The sequence below is a fragment of the Puma concolor genome, chromosome B3 (assembly GCF_028749965.1).
Source record: "Puma concolor isolate L17-30 chromosome B3, mPumCon1.1.hap2, whole genome shotgun sequence".
Lineage (NCBI taxonomy): Eukaryota > Metazoa > Chordata > Mammalia > Carnivora > Felidae > Puma > Puma concolor.
Window position 1 is genome coordinate 75,523,878 of NC_141672.1, and position 16,955 is coordinate 75,540,832.

At 41.5% G+C, this 16,955-nt stretch overlaps 1 protein-coding gene across 1 annotated transcript; it reads right to left on the minus strand.

The window, feature by feature from the left end:
• Positions 1-8,866: 8,866 nt before the first annotated feature.
• On the minus strand, positions 8,867-9,917 carry LOC147580076 (olfactory receptor 6E1-like). The gene has a single exon (XM_086708467.1). The coding sequence runs from the start codon at positions 9,869-9,871 to the stop codon at positions 8,942-8,944; it is 930 nt and encodes a 309-aa protein (XP_086564593.1). The 5' UTR covers positions 9,872-9,917; the 3' UTR covers positions 8,867-8,941.
• Between the last annotated feature and the right edge of the window lie 7,038 nt (positions 9,918-16,955).

Sequence of the window (16,955 nt, forward strand, 5' to 3'; positions counted from 1 at the left end):
ATGTGGACAGCAAAGAGGTAAACGACCTAAAAGGAGGGAGGATGAGGAGGATTAGAAGGGAAATATTTTAAACTAGTTCATAATCTTTTACGAATTGTATTCTGCTCCACAGGTCAGGAGTTATATTCCATAATGGTTGCATGACACATGGACAAATGCTGACTGATGGGCAAGGTTTTGTTAACGTGCAGTTGGTTAAAACCACTGAACATAGTGCCTGTTTCTAAGGAAGGCAGGACTTTTTTTTTTTAAGTTTGTTTATTTTTTCTAGTTATTTCTACACCCAACGTGGGGCTCAAACTCATGACCCTGAGATCAAGCATTGTATGCTCTCCTGACTGAGCCAGCCAGGTAGGTGCCTTTGGCAGGGTATTTTGAACTCAAGTTCTCACATGGCCTTTTGGAGGCAGGGACACTTCACCCAAAGGGAGGATTCCACCTGGATGTCACTCACAAGTCAAGATTCAAGAATGTATTTTGGGAAAGAACCTGAATCAGCAGCTTAGTGTGCTTTCTCAATGGCCAATTCCCTTTCCCCTCCTCTCTGGGCTTTCTCCAAGTCAGACAACAGTGAGCATCAGAGGGAGGAAAGAGCCACTCTGTGCTCCTTGGGCTCCTGCCTCCAGCTTCCTGAAGACTGTCCCCTGGCAGGGAAAGAGCCTTCCAGACTGAGGGTCTGGCAGAGCCTTCATGCAAGACTATTCAAGTGACTAAGGCAGAATTACAATTATAAGTCAAGTCTGTTCTCTGGGGAACAAGCAAAGAATGATTCCACTCAGTTGTTAAAACTTTACAATATGATTGGACAGAATAGAACCCTAGGGATAAACATGGGGACCTTGTTGTCCTGTCTGTAGGCTGCAAGAGGGATGATAAAATGACAGCAACTGAATGAACAAATGGATGTGTAGCATGATGCTCCAGCATGCATTAAACATTTACTGAGCACCAACTATATGCAAGACTCAAAACAAGTCCTTGTCTTCAGGAAGCTTGCAGTGAAATGGAAGAGGAAGGGTTTGTTCTTGTTTTTTTTTTTTTTTAATTTAAATTTTATTTTATTTATTTTGAGAGAGAGAGAGAGCGAGAGAGCACAAGTGCGTGAGGGGGAAAGGGACAGAGAGAGAGAGGGAGAGAGAGAATCCCAAGCAATCTCTAAGATGTCAGCATGGAGCCCAACTCAAGAACCATGATATCACAACCTGAGCCAAAATCAAAGTCTGATGCTTAACCAATTGAGCCATTCAGGACCCCCAAATATGGATTCGCCTTAAATTTGAAGTGCTGTCAGTGAAACAAATAGGTATTGAGGTAGAAAATTATGGGGCAAGAAGATTTATGGGGCAGAAGTCTTACCTGGGAGTAGCATTTAAACTGAGACTTGAAGAATGAGCTTATTATAAGCAGGGCTGGGGGAAAAGTAACTCTCCAGAGGAAAGAGCATGTGCAGAGGCCCCAAGTAGGGGGAAAGCTGGCATGTCCCAGAACCAGAAAGGAGGCTAGTGTGGTTGGAGGGTGGTGAGTGGGGGGGAGAGAGTGGGGGCTGCTGCTCAAGAGCCAGACCTGGGCCAGACAGGCACCTGGAATCAATTATAAGAAAATCTTATAATCTAGGGGCACCTGGCTGGCTCAGTTGGTGGAATGTGGGACTCTTGATCTTGGGGTTGTGAGTTCGAGCCCCACGTTGGGTGTAGAGATTACTTAAAAATAAAATCTTTCGGTTGCCTAGGTGGCTCAGTTGGTTGGGTGTTCGACTTTGGCTCAGGTCATGATCTCACGGTTTGTGAGTTCGAGCCCTATGTTGGGCTCTGTGCTGACAGCTTGTGGAGCCTGGAGCCTGCTTAAGATTCTGTGTCTCCCTCTCCTCTGCTCCTTCCCCACTTGTGCTCTGTCTCTCTGTCTAAAAAATAAACATTAAAAAATTAAAAAAATAAACTTTTTTTAAAATTTGTTTCAAGTTTTTGTTTAAGTAATCTCTATACTCAATGTGGGGCTTGAACTCATGACCCCAAGGTCAAGAGTCACAGGCTGTCCAAACTCAGCCACCCAGGCACCCCAAAAATAAACTCTTTAAAGGAAAAAAAGAAAAGGGAAGTCACATGATCTTGGCATCACCAAAGGACAGACATTGAAGGTTAAGGTAAGGCATTTGGGTTTTGTTTGTTTGTTTGTTTGTTTTGAGATCAAAAGGGAACTACTGATGAGTTTTAGACAGGGAAGTGACCTGCCCCAGTCTATATAAAAATTAGCCATGTACAGGTTGGGCACTGGGTGAAGCAAGATGTCAATATCATCTTGTTCCTGCAATAGGAAAAGTGGAGTCAGGATGAGTTCAGGCCAGGTTCAGAGGCAGCCCAACAAATGATGCTCAGCCAGTGGCCAGCAAGCTTTCTCAGCAAGCTTTACTTGCAGGTAAATCTGAAGTCAAAGTCAGTTGGTAGCTGAAGTAAGTCCTAAGAATTGGGACTGGCACCTATGAATTTGGACAAATGTTTATGGACAGAGTTGATTTCCTTAGGCCTCCTTTGGAGGCCTGGGACCCACCCTCTGTCCACTGACCCTAAAAATTATTTTTTTTTTAGTGTTTGTTTATTTTTGAGAGAGAGAGAGAGAGAGAGAGAGAGAGAGAGAGAGAGAGAGAGAATGAGCAGGAGAGAGGCAGAGAGAGAGGGAGACACAGTCTTGGAAGCAGGCTCCAGGCTCCGAGCTGTCGGCACAGAGCCCGGATGCGGGGCTGGAACTCATGAGCTGTGAGATCAAGACCTGAGAGCTGAAGTCGGACGCCCAACTGACTGAGCCACCCAGGCACCCGTACTGACCCTAAAAATTAAATGACCTGTGCAACCATGAGAGTCAGCTTCCAAAGAATGAGAGGGCTTTGCCCTGGCTGTTTTTATTTTATTTTTAAAAAATTAATTAATTAAATTAACTTTAATTAATTTATTATATATATAGAGAGAGTATACATGCATGAGCAGGGGAGGGGGCAGAGGGAGAGACAGAGAGACAGAGAGAGGGAGAGAGAGAATCCCAAGCAGGCTCCACACTCAGTTTGGAGTCTGACACAGAGCTGGACACTGGCTTGATCTCACAAACCTGGGATCAAGGCATGATGCTCAACCGACTGAGCCACCCAGCTGCCCCTACCTTGGCTCTTCTTAAAGCAAAGCCTGGAAAACATCTTTTAATACTTTCGTTGGTATATTCTGTGATTGGGGCAATTTTTTAGGGGTGTTAAAAGCCCATTCTTGGTTATTTGGGTTTCCAAAAAAACCCCAAAACTCCAAAACTTGTGAACTCCAGGAGTTCTTCAATTCATGACAAGGGAGGGAGATAATTTTGTGTTGGAGGCATAGAGATTTATCTCCACCACATGCAGTATGTCTAAATATAGTATATACTGACTGTATTTTCTTTTGGGAGTTTTATGGTTTCAGTTCTTACTTTTAGGTCTTTAATCCATTTTAAGTTTATTTGTATGTATGGTAAAAGAAAATGGTCCAATTTCATTCTTTTGCATGTAGCTTCCAGTTTTCCCAGCACCATTTATTGAAGATACTATCTTTTCCCCATTGTATATTCTTGCCTCCTTTGTCCTAGATTGACTATGTAAGCATGGGTTTATTTCTAGGCTATTATGTTTTATTGATCTATGTGTCTATTTTTGTGCCAGTACCATATTGTTTTGATCACTATAGTTAAAATCTGCAATTGTGATACCTCTAGCTTTGTTGTTCTTTCTTAAGATATCTTGGGCTATTCAGGGTCTTTTGAGGTTCCGTACAAATTTTAGGATTATTTGTTCTAGTTCTGTGAAAAATGCCATCAATATTTCTATAGGGGGTAAAATAGACATTTTAACAATATAAAATCTTCCAATCCATGAACATAATATATCTTTCTCTTTATTTGTGTCACCTTCAATTTCTTTTATCAATGTCTTATAGTTTTCAGAGTATAAGTCTTTCTCTTCCTTGGTTACATTCACCCCTAGGTACTTCATTTTTTTTTAATGTTTATTTATTTATTTTTAGAGAAAGAGAGGAGGGGAGGGGCAGAGAGGGAGAGAGAGAATCCCAAGCAGGCTCCATACTGTCAGTGAGGAACCTGACATGGGGCTCAATCCACAAACTGAGATCATGACCTGCGCCAAAATCAAGAGTTGGATGCTTAACCAACTGAGCCACCCAGGCACCCTGGTACCTTACTTTTTTTTGATGCAACTGTAAGTGGGATTGTTTTCTTAATTTCTCTTTCTGCGATTTCATTATTAGTGTATAAAAATAAAACAGATTTCTATATGTTGATTTTGTGTCATGCTACTTTACTGAATTCATTTATTAGTTCTAATAGTTTTTTTGTTGGAGTCTTTAGGGCTTTCTGTATTTAATATCATGTTATCTGCAAATAGTGACAGTTTTATTTCTTCTTTACCAATTCGGATGTCTTTTGTTTCTTTTTCTTGTCTGATTGCTGTGAGTAGAGTTTTCAACTATGTTGAATAAAAGAGGTGAGAGTGGGCATTATTGTCCTGTTTCTGATCTTAGAGGAAAAAGTTTCAGATTTTCACTATTGGCTATGATGTTAGCTGTGACCTTGTCATAAATGACCTTCATTATGTGGAGGTACATTTTCTCTATACCCAGCTGAACAGACCAATTACCAGGAAGGAGATTAAATCAGCAATCAAAAACCTCCCAGCCAAAAAAATCTAGTACCAGATGAATTCTGGTGAATTCTACCAAACTTTTAAAGAGGAATTAAGTCCTTTTCAGACTCTTCCAAAAAAGTGAAAAAGGAAACACTACCAAACTTATTTTACAAAGCCAGTGTGATCCTGATATCAAAGCCACTACAAGGACACTACAAGAAAAAAAAATTACAGGCCACTATGTCTGATGAACATATTTGCAAAAATCCTCAAAAAAAGTTAGCAAACCGGGGTGCCTGGGTGGCTCATCTGCTTAAGGGTCCAACTTCAGCTCAGGTCATGATCTCACGGTTCGTGGGTTTGAGCCCTGCATCAGACTCTGTGCTGATGGTGTGGAGCTTGCTTGGGATTCTCTGTCTCCCTCTCTCTCTCTGCCCCTGTCTCACTCTCTCTCTCTCTCAAAAAATAGATAAGTAAGCTTAAAAAGTTAGCAAACCAAATTTAACAGTACATTAAAAGGATCAGACACTGTGCTCAAATGGGATTTATTCCAGGGGTCCAAAATGGTTCAACATCTGCAAATCCGTAAATGTGATATACCACATTAACCAACTATAGTATAAAAATTGTTTGATCATCTCAATAGATGGAGGAAAAAAAAGCATTTGACAAAATTCAGCATCCTTAAATGATAAAAAATATGCATGCCTTTTATTTCTTCTTCTTAACTAATTGCATTGGCTAGGATCCTCCAGTATAGTGTTGAATAAAAGTTGTAAAAGCCTTGTTCTTAATCTTAGGAAGAAAGTATTTAGTCTTTCACCATTTAGTATGATGTTTACTGTAGGTTTTTCATAAATACCCTTTATCAGATTGAGGAAATTCTCTTCTAGTTTGTTAGGAGTCTTACAAAAAATCATGCCTGAGTGTTGAATTTTGTCAAATGTTTTTTCTGTATATAATGAGATGATTATGTGGTTTTTCCCCTTTTATTGTGTTAATATTGTAAATTATACGACTGATTTTTGGATGTTGAGCCAATCTTATATTTGCAGGATAACCTTCATTTGGATAAAGATGTATTGTCTTTTTGATATATTATTGGAAATAATCTGCCAAAGTTTTGTTAAAGGTTTTTTCATTTATATTCCTGAGGGATATTTGTAATTTTCTTTTCTTAAACATCTTTGTCTGATTTTGGTATCAAACCAAATTGTTTTTTGTTGTTGTTGTTTTGTTATTTTACACAGAGAAAGAGAGCATTAGCGGAGGAGAGGGACAGAGTAAGAGAGAAAATCCTAAGCAGGCTCCATGCTCAGCCCAGAGCCAGACACAGGGCTGGAACCCATGACCCTGGGATCATGATCTGAGCCAAAATCAAGAGTCAGATGCTCAACTGTCTGAGCCACCCAGGCGCCCACCAAAATCAGTTTGATGCCAAATGAAGGTAAAGCTGACTTCATAAGTTAATTTGGGTAGTGTTTATTCCTCTTCTGTTCTCTGCAAAAGTTTGTGTAGCATTGGTATTATAATTAGTAGACTTAACCAGTGAAGCCCTCTGGGCCTGAACTTTCCTTTGTTTTTTTTTTGGGGGGGGGGGGCAGGTTTAAATTTCAAATGCAATTTCTTTAAAAGATATAGGACTATTAACTTATCTATTTTATATTGTTTGAGCTTTGGTAGTTTGTGCCATTTTGTGTCATTTTATTTAAGTTGTTGTATAAGTTGGCATAGAGTTTTTCATAATGTTCCTTTATTACCATTTAATGCCTGTAGAATCCATAGAGGGGTCTACTCTCTTGTTATTTTCTTATTGATAATTTGTATCTTCTCTTTTTTCCTATATTCTCCTTGCTTCAAGTCCAACATAGTTTCTTTTCCACCAGTTCCCCTAAATATCTCTGAATTGAGACTCATTTGGTCTCACTGGCCTGATTTTAGTAATGTAGCCATCCCTGAGCTGATAACCATGGCCATGCTCTGATTGGTTGGGGATGAAGTCAGCATCATCTTGGCTACATGGGCTGAGAATGGGAAGGGCCTTTCCTGAAAAAAGTCAGGGTCCTTTAACTTTAAGAATGAGGAATGGATGCCAGGCAGGTAGAAAGTACATATGACCATGTCATAATTTATGGTTTTTTATTCTGAAGAAGTCTAAAATTTTATATAACCAAATTCATAAATTTATCTTTATGTTTCTTTCAGGAAAAAAACTCCCTAAATATCTTTTTTTTTTTTTTTTTTTTGAAGTAAGCTTCATGCCCAGAGTGGAGACCAGTATAGGGCTTGAACTCACGACCATGAGATCAAGACCTGAGCTGAGATCAAGAGTTGGATGCTTAACTGACTGAGCCACCCAGAAGCCCCCTATACATCTTTAATGAGACAATTTTTACCTAAATTTTCTTTTTTTAATGTTTTCAAGGTTTATACTTATTTAATTCATTTTGAATTTGTTGCAGTTTAAGATATAAGGTGAGGATCTAACTTAACTTTTTCTTCAAGATACTAGATGATCTCTTATACCTTCATTTATTCAACACATTCCTTCAGTAAAACATAATACCTGGTACTTAACATGGTGCTTTTTCCATACTAAGCCCTGTGCTAAGCATTCTAACATATTTTAATGCATTAGTGTTTATAAGGGTTCTATGAGGTAGATACTATTATTATTATCTCTACATATTACTGAGATACAAAGAAGTATTGCTTACTGAAACTTCAATGGCTAATAGATATCTGACATCTGAACCTAGGTGGTTGACTTCCGGTATCTTTTGGTAGGCTTCCAATCTCTTTGCTATACTGCCTCTCAAAATGATTGATGTCCACAGCATGCCTTGTAGTTACTGGCTTTGCAGCTAGTAGACTTCCGTAGTACCCATGCCTATTTTTGTTCCCACCAGTTGGCTTGTACTAAGAATCAGCTGTTTGTTCACAAACCTCAATTTGATAATTGGACTTGTTATTATAATTACATATTTTAGCTAAATAAAGATAAAACAATGAAACATGAGCATAACAACAAAGTTACCTATGAAAACCAAGTTGATTCCTTTCAACAGATTCCATAAAGCCAGATAATGAAAAAATTTGGTTGACTGAGGTGTGGGCAAGAACCGTGAAGGTTGGCAAACAAACAAAAAGCAAAAACTCTACAATTCTGCTCTCAGTTTCCCAAGCACCTATGAAATTTTTGTATTACTGAAACAAATCCTGAAAATTAGAGGATACCCAATGAACGTGGTTTAAACAAAAGAGATTACAACAATCACCACACTCATTCTCATAAAAAAGGATATTTACAGATTAGTGAATACATATTTGTTTATAGTTTTAATTTCAACTAAGTGCTTAAAATGTGTATCACCTTGAAAATTTTTTAAAATATTTATTTATTTTTGAGAGAGAGAGCCCACATGTGAGCGGAGGAAGGACAGAGAGAAGGAGACAGACGATTGGAAGCAGGCTCCACGTTAACAGAAGAGAACCCTATCTGGGGCTCAAACTCACAGAACTGTAAGATCATGAGCTGAGCCAAAGTCAGATGCTTAACCACTTAACTGAGCCACCCAGGCACCACAGGTGTATATCATTTTTTAATTGTTCTTCTGCTTTAACTTCTCCCTTGCCCCCAGATAAACCACCAAGTTAGTCCTAGTCCTAATCTCTCTGAAAGGAACTTTTCTACCTGGATAGCCAATAGTCTTGGCATCATTTATTGATTTGAACTTCTTTTCTCTACTGACTAGAAAATGTACTTAATCATCTACTAGATCCTTATGTATACTGCATTATCTTTCCAGATTATCTATCCAGCTCCATAGTTCTATTTCTCAGTTCTTGACTTACTGTTTTAATACCTGATACTTCCTTTAGCTTAATATTTCTTGGATATTCCACCTCATTAATATTTCCATATATGTCTTGCTTCTGAAGTTTATTATTAATATATTCTTGTTGAGGATCTTTATCAATTGTGAAAATTCTAGTGAAGAAGGTATTCTATCCTTCGTTATAACGTAAAAATGAGGCAAGATTAACAAACTCGGATACAGCATGGCATCAGAAGCATGAACACCTACCAGCATAGTAGTGGTATACTGAGTTTTCAATACCCTCTGAGAAGATTGCATGACTCAATAATATATGTAAGAAACCACTGTAGATTAAAGCACATGTTAAAAATTGTCAGGAATGAGACAGTTCATGGAAATCATGACAGAACTGCATTTGTTAGAGGTTCAGGCAAGGAACAAATTTTCCCCATTCAGGCCCAGCTTATCTTTATGAGAGGAGCTTGCTTAATTGCTTGCTAAACACCTGCTTCACTTGTTTATTCCTGAGGGTGTAGATGAAGGGATTGAGCATTGGGGTCACCACAGTATTGAGCAAGGCCACCACCTTGTTCCTGTCCTCCCCTTCATTTCCCTTGCCTGACTGGATGTACATGAAGATGCAGCTGCCATAGAAGAGAGACACAACAATGATGTGGGAGGAGCAGGTTGAGAAGGCTTTCTGCCTCTCCTTGGCCGAGGGGATGCGCAGGATGGTGTGGAGGATGTGGCCATAACAGGTGGCCGTCACGGACAGAGTGCCCAGCAAACTGAAGTTGGCCGCAATAAAACTCAGAAGCTCTATCAGACTTGTGTCTGCACATATGAGTTCCAGGAGTGGAAAGCTGTCACAAAAGAAATGGTTAATGACATTGGGGCCACAAAATGGCTGCTGAAGTATGATGGAACTTGGAAAGACAATGAGAAGGAATCCTGCCATCCATGAACAAAGAACCAGCTGTATACAGACCCTTCTGCTCATGATGGTTGCATAACGTAAGGGGTTACATATGGCCACATACCTGTCAAAGGACATCACTGCCAGAAGGAAGAACTCTGTGGTGCCCAGGAAGAAATAGAGGAAACTTTGTAGGAAACAGCCTGGGAGAGAGATGGTCTTGTATCCAGTCAGGATGTTGGTCAGCATCTTGGGGAAGATGACCGAGGTGAACCAGATCTCCAGGACAGCAAAGTTGCGGAGGAAGTAGTACATGGGGGTGTGGAGGCGCCTGTCCACGAGGGTGATGCCCACGATGAGGAGATTCCCCAGCAGAGTGAGGAGGTAGGTCAGGAGCAGCCCCAGGAAGATGAGCATCTGCAACTCACAGGCATCTGAGAGTCCCAGCAGGACAAACTCGGTGACAGTGGTGTGGTTCCGCATGGCTGCTCTGACCTCTGCTGAGGGTGGCCAATCAGAAGTGTGCAGCATCAGGAGGAGGGATGTTCTGGTGACCCAAGGACACTTGGAACTGAAAGGAAAGAGGGATTCAGAGCTGAAGGAGTCCTTTAATTCTTTGATCTCTGAGTCCCTTTGTCTCCCTCCTCAGGCTGGTTGTCCAGATCTCATGGAGTTAGCATCAAGTCACACATACTTTGACCTAACGTAAATCAATTTTGGGGGAGTCCTTGGGAAAAGTTTTCCCATTTCTCTGTTTCTATTAGGAAACTCCGTATTAAACTCCTTTCATTCTTTTCTCATATTCATCCCACCGCTACAGGGGGTCTCTCAAGTGTATTAAAATGTATGCCACTGCAAATCCTGTACCCGATGTATCACAGACCTTGATAGAAAGCATTGGTGGAATACTTACCCTATAGCTTGTTACAGAAGGCATTGAAGTTAGAGATGGTGGTTGCACCTGAGCTCCATCATTCACCAACAAGTCTGGGACCATTATCTACCTAACCAAAACTGTTTCCTTGGTGGGAACAGTAAGAGCACCTTTGTAAAAAGTTCTCCCACAACTTAAATAAATAATGCATTTCCAACACTTAGCACAAGGCTAGCCACAGAGCAAGCACTCACATAGTGTTAGGTATGTTCATTTCCTCCTTTGTGACTGAAACTCTAGTGGGATGATAATAAGAGGAAATCAGAGTAAAATTGGAGAAAAGATACCGTGACTTGGGCAATATGTACTGAAACAAACTGTTTAAAAAATACAAAGATATTATCAGCTCATTGTGGAAAGCTTAGGAAACATAGAAAATCCATAGGAAACGGAGCAAAAATTTCACATGTAGCCCCATAGAGACATATTTAGCCAGATTTTGATTTACTTCTACTGTATTTTTTCCATTCTTAGTGTTTAATAACAGTGTTTATTGCTTTACATACCATGCTCATAGATTATGTATTTTGTACCTCTTTCCTTCTGACATATTAGTGTCACGTTATTATAAACATTTTGTTAATCTATTATTTGGCTGATACTTTTCAAAGGATGCATGTGCTATGAAACTGATACATAGTGTGGGAGAGAGCATATATTTGCAGATGAGGCATCATGCTTAATTTTTTGGGATAATATCCTAATAATGATAACAAAGAATCGTAACAATTAACAGTGATATTCAAGATTGTTCATCAGTCAATTTCAATTTCAAATTTGGAGAGTATATATCTTTGTTTTAAGTGATTGTCACTTCTCTGTTTTACATTACTTAATATTGTCCTTAGAGATCTGGATACAGAACTACACAAGCTTGTCATTGGTTGTTCTTCATAGAAATGATAGGTTGAGGCGAGCTTCTGTAGGGAGGAGGTGACTCCATCCAAGACAGGAGCAGGACCCAATGTGATCAGATTGCATCAGAAAAGTGATAACATACGACATTATAGCTATGTGACATATGTATTTTCATGGAGAAGGACTGGATGAGAACCTGGGAAAAGGAACATGATTGCCAATCAGGATGGGAGGATCGTGGGTGATTTTTTCTTTCCTCTTTTAATTATTGTAATGTTTGCTTATGAAATAACAAGTTCAAACTCATGAGAGGAACCAGCACCGTCAGCCCATTTGTGTTAAGAGTTGGGCAGAACGTTTCAGGAGAGACAAAGGGGAAACCAATGGCTGTCCATGGAAACGGTAAACAAAAGCTTTAGAGATTCTGGGACTCATGAGCTGGATCTGGGTCAGGATAGTGAGAATGATGAAAAGAATCAAAGAGGTCAGATGGGCGGTAGCCTGCCTGTGGCACCTTAAACACGTGACAGGTTTCTGGGCAGGGTGTCCAGAGCAGTCGGATTCCCCTTCCCCCATTCCAAAAATTGCACCCATGCAGGTTACCTCACTAGCTGCCAGGTGAGGTGTTCTATTGTCTTCAAGGCAGTTGTGAAGATGGAGACTCCTGGTTTTCAGAGGAAGCTCCTGGCTCTGCAATGTTGCCCAAGGACTATGTTTCTTGGGGGATCCACCAGGGATTCAAAATGAAGGAAGCTCCAGAGCTGTAACATGGTCGGAAGGTCATGGACATAGGCGGGCCCTGTCCTCTTTGTACCGCACGTGTCCCAAACCTCCATGTTTCCAACAACCAGTCTTCCTTAAGAAATGCTCCGTGACTCCTTGGTCACCAACATCCCCAGATAGCTCATCTCTGGGCGTTCCCCAGAACTTCTGGAGTCACCAGTTTTTCAGGAAGTTTCTGTTGATTCTGCCCCATCATAGCATCTCTGCTGGACCACTTTCTTGGGGAAATGGATGTAGAAACATAATCAATTATTCACCCATCTCTCCTAAACTAAGGCAGAGACAGACATCAATGTTGAGACTCATATGACTCATTTTCAGTTGGGCTTAAGAGGCTTCTAGGCAGAATGGTACATGCCCTTCCAGGGGCATGGTGCCCATAGAGGATTCTGGGGTAACCTATTAGTGGCAGACTCCTTGTCTCTGTGGAGCTGGCATCGGGCCTGGGCTGCCTGAGGTTCTGTTTGGTCTCCATGGAACTCAGAGATATACAGGGTACACAGCTCAAACTTAGCCGGTCTAGAGTGTCTCCCTCTTCTCTTGTAGGATGGAGCTGTGCTTCCCCTGAGATTCATTACCATCCGTGGTAATAGGGACCTGAGGAGGTCCCTTACCTCTAACTTTCTTCAACTTTGAGAGTGAGAGTTTCCTTTGTTCTGGCTGAGAAACTCAAAACTCCTAATGAAGTTTAATGATAACAAAGAAGTGCAATTATGAAAACACTCAACAAATATTTGTTGAGTGCTTATTGTGTGGCAAGTACTGGTCTACACACCAGCGATGTATAGGCAGAGTCTTGTGGGGACCAAAGACATTAAGCAATCACACTAACAAGTAATTGCTATTGTGACTAGTGTTCTGAAGGAGAGCTCATAAGATAGCCTGAGCTAGGCTGAAGGACAAGGGAAGTTGTTCCTGATGAAGTTCTATGAAGCTGAGACCTGTAGGATGAGTTGGCATGTGGGGGATGAAACACTTTAATTAATTAGTTAATCCTTCATTCAACACATATTGAGTACCTACTATGTGTCAGGCTCTGTGCTGTGCACTGAGGATGACTATGAGTGGTGAATGAAACACACATGCTCCAGTCCCCATGGAATTTCCTCTCCATTGGGAGAATCTTGGTAAGAGGGCCTTGGGACTGTCCCCATCTTAGTCATTGAACCAGTCAAGTGAAAACTACTCTGTGATCCCACCTTCTTTCTTTGGTCACCAAACTACTGCCTAGAGTGGGTAAAACTGGCTGAGATAAATTGACTGCAGTAAGTAGTATGATTTTAGGAGCCAATGATGTGTTTGAAAAGCCAAATGAGTGACTGGCTTTCAGTTATCTGTTTCAAATGACTGAATGAAGTTAATTTGATTAGGGTTTCTCTCTCTGGGAATCTGGCTATTCTTGATGTGGTAAGATGACTAGGGTTGGCGACCCACTCTCTAACACCTCATTATGTCCTGTAAACTGCTTTTGTAGTCACCTTACTTCTGGTAGGAGTTATGACTACACCAGTGACCGATAACAAGGAGGCCCCAGCAGTTGGACAGGCGAGGGTAAAGAGTGAACATGGCCTACCCTGGTTATACCTGCTGGGATATGCTTATAGAAAGTTTATTCCTTCTCTACTCAGACCAGAAAGGGCCTGGATTTCTGAGTCCTGTAGCTTTTGAATGGTGATCATCCATCAGTGGGCACCTGAGAGGCATGGTGAGAAATTAAAACATTGACTCCCCTACGTGATAAAGATTCTCCCTTTTCTTCACTGGATCTTGAGAGGGCCCTCTCAAGATCCCAAGGTTTTATCCTTACTTTGTGCCCAAGGTTTTATCCTTACTTTGTGCATCTTTGTTTCTGTGTAAAGGGCCTGCCATCTGAAAGAAAAACAACCTGATTTATTCTCCTCCAAACTGGAAAACTAGTCTTTTTCTCACACTAAAATTCAGAGGAGGAACATATGTAAATATGTGCTAACAAGACAGTAGAAGGGCTATGAAGGCATAGAGGTGGGTGTTTGAGGAAAGAAAAAGGAGTGAGACCTGTCTTAGATGGATGTCCAGGAAAGGCAAGCCTAAGGAAGTATGAGTGCAGCCCACACTGGAAGGCAGAGCTTGGAGTTATCCAGGTGACTGGCTGGGACATTTCCAGGCAAAGACAAGATGGTATTTCAAGACCATGATTTGGCAAAGGGGTGGTGTTTTTGAAGCACAGAAAGAAGGCCAGTGAGTCACGAAGACAATGTTAGTGATTTGGGATTTGGCTGGAGAGTTGTGCTGGGTTCCAGATTTGCAGAGCCTTGAGAGCCTCGTGTGGTAAGGAGGATGGTGCATTCCAAGTGCAACTGGAAGCTATTGGAAGGTGTTCAGCAGAGAAGGGACACGATCTTGTTTATGTTTTAAAAAGACATCATTCTGGGCACCTGGGTGGCTCAGTCGGTTAAGCGGCCTCAGGTCATGATCTCACGGTTTTTGAGTTCGAGCCCCACGTCGGGCTCTGTGCTGACAGCTCAGAGCCTGGAGCCTGTTTCAGATTATGTGTCTCCCTCTCTCTGACCCTCCCCTTCATGCTCTGTCTCTCTCTGTCTCAAAAATAAATAAACGTTAAAAAATTAAAAAAAAAAATTTTAAAGGCATCATTCAGGATGCCTGGGTGGCTCAGTTGGTTAAGCGTCCAACTTTGGTTCAGGTCATGAACTTGAGGTTCAGGGGTTTGAGCCCCGTGTCGGGCTCTGTGCTGACAGCTTAGAGCCTGGAGCCTGTTTCTGATTCTGTGTGTGTGTCTCTCTCTGCCCCTCTCCTGCTCGTGCTCTGTCTCTCTCTGTCTTTCATTACTAAATAAACATTAAAAAAAGTTTAAAAAGGCATCACTCTGGCAGATAGTAGAAAGAAGAAATTGGAACAGGCAAGAGGAAAAGGAAAGTGGATCAGGGGATTTATTGCAGGGTGGGGGGGGGAATCACATAGGAAAATTGTCATCACTTTTGATGAAGAGTCAATAGAGTAGGAGAAAAAATAGGGGCAGGCAAATGTGGATTGAGGGTATGAGAAAAGGAAGTGTGGCCAGGGTATAAAACGTTGGAAATGACCAGGCCTGGCGAGGCAGGCAGAGGCAGAGCACAGAAAGGGGATCCTTGAGGAAGGGAGTGGTTGGTGGTTCGAATCGACTGCAGCCAGTAGATATCTGGGAAGTCTGTCTGCAGGTGGCAAACATTTTTGGCTAGCTTGTAGTTGAGGAGTGTGAATATAGTTCCTGGAGAGGTTGGGGAACAGACTGGCAGAAACTAAGTAGAAAAACACGTCCTCAATGGATGGAAGAATAGGCATGTTCTCAGGATCAGGATTGAGGCACTGAATAGAAGGCCAGGATCCAATTCCCAGGACTGGGCACAAGAGCCTTTGTTTCAGAAACAGGGCAAAAGCTTAGTCACTATAAAAGGAGCACCAGGGTGAATGTGGACTACCAGGAAGTGAGGCTGAGGCTGTGTCCCACAATGCTGGCCTGAATCTTTCCCAAATCTCCCTGCCTGCAGCCAGGATTGTCCCAGAACTTGGAGGGAAGGGTCAAATGAGGAAAGGACAGGTTTTGTCAAAAGGGAACCACCACTGAGACCACTTAAGAGTTGTCACACTGGGATTCTGCTGTCTCCATTTTGCCTACCTTGTCTTCTTTTAGCCATTGCTTTGTTACCTTAAATTCCATTCAGTCAAAGATTCATTGAACACTCACCTTGTGTTAGGTGCCATGGGGAACCCAACAATGAAGATGACATGGTCCCTGCTCTATAGGAGCCCAAGATGGAGTATTCTGTCTAGGTGATTATTATACAGGTGGATTGCATTGTAGCCTCTTGGAGATTCCATAGAGATTATGTTTGCTCCCAGCTACCAGAATAGCGACAGAAGTAATGCGGTCTCTGTGTTGTTAGAGAAGTTTGTGACATTCAGTGGGACATCAGATAGCATATTTACTTGGTGTCACAGATTGGTCTTACATACTTCTTGTGATAGGCAGCCTCTGAGATGGCCCCAGGGTCTGCACCCTATCGTATTCATGTCCCTGTGTAATCCTCTCCCCTTGTGTGTGGCTGGAACTGGTGACCAGCTCCTAATGAATAGAACACAGGAAAAGAGATAAGATGTCACTTCTGAGAATGTTCCAAAGATTCTGTGGTTTCCATCTTCTATGCCCTCTCTTGGTCTCTTGATTGTTCTGAGGGCAGCCAGCTGCCTTGTTTTGAACTGCCTTGCGGAGAAGCCCCTGTGTCAAGGAATTGATGTCTCTAGACAACAGCCAGCAAGGACTTGAGGCCTGTCAGCAGCCACATGAGGGGACTTGGAAACAGATCTTCTCCCAGATGGAGCCTTGAGATGGCTGTCATTTTAGCTTATGCCTTGGTTATAGCCTTGTGAGAGATCCTGAGCCAGAGGCACCAGTTGAGTCATGTCCTGATTCCTACCTCAGAAACTGTGAGCTAATAAAGGCTTGTTGTTTTAAGGTGCTAAGTTTTTGGATAGTATGTTACACAACAATGGATAATGAATACTGTTCTCTTCAGGATTCTAGCTTTTATTTTTGAGGTGTCATAGTGGGGTACTCAATGCACGATGAGCTGAGTACAGATATCCTACTTCCTGTGCCTTTGGTCTTAAGCTCTCTGCTGATGATAGCTACTTTGAACTTTCTTTATACTCTAAATCTTGAGCTTAGTTTACTCATTAATGATTATCATATAAAGTCTTAGAGAGTAGTATTTGTTACTCTGGATTTGAATATAGAGATTTCATCGTCCAAGTGGTTAGTGATGGGCTTACAAATACTAACATCACAATTTCTTCTCAGCTCTATGACAATTCTGCTTTTTGGATAGCTTTTGTGCTATAAACTAAACAATGAGAATGAGAAATAGACAAGTAGACAATTCCATTGCCACCGGAAACTGTTACGAAGAGTTCCTTGTCTCATGGGGTGCCTGGGTGGCTTGGTCGGTTGAGTGCCCA

Coding starts and splice junctions, on each gene's coding strand:
- LOC147580076 (XM_086708467.1), bottom strand. CDS start 9,871: ATGCGGAACCACACCACTGTCACCGAGTTTGTCCTGCTGGGACTCTCA.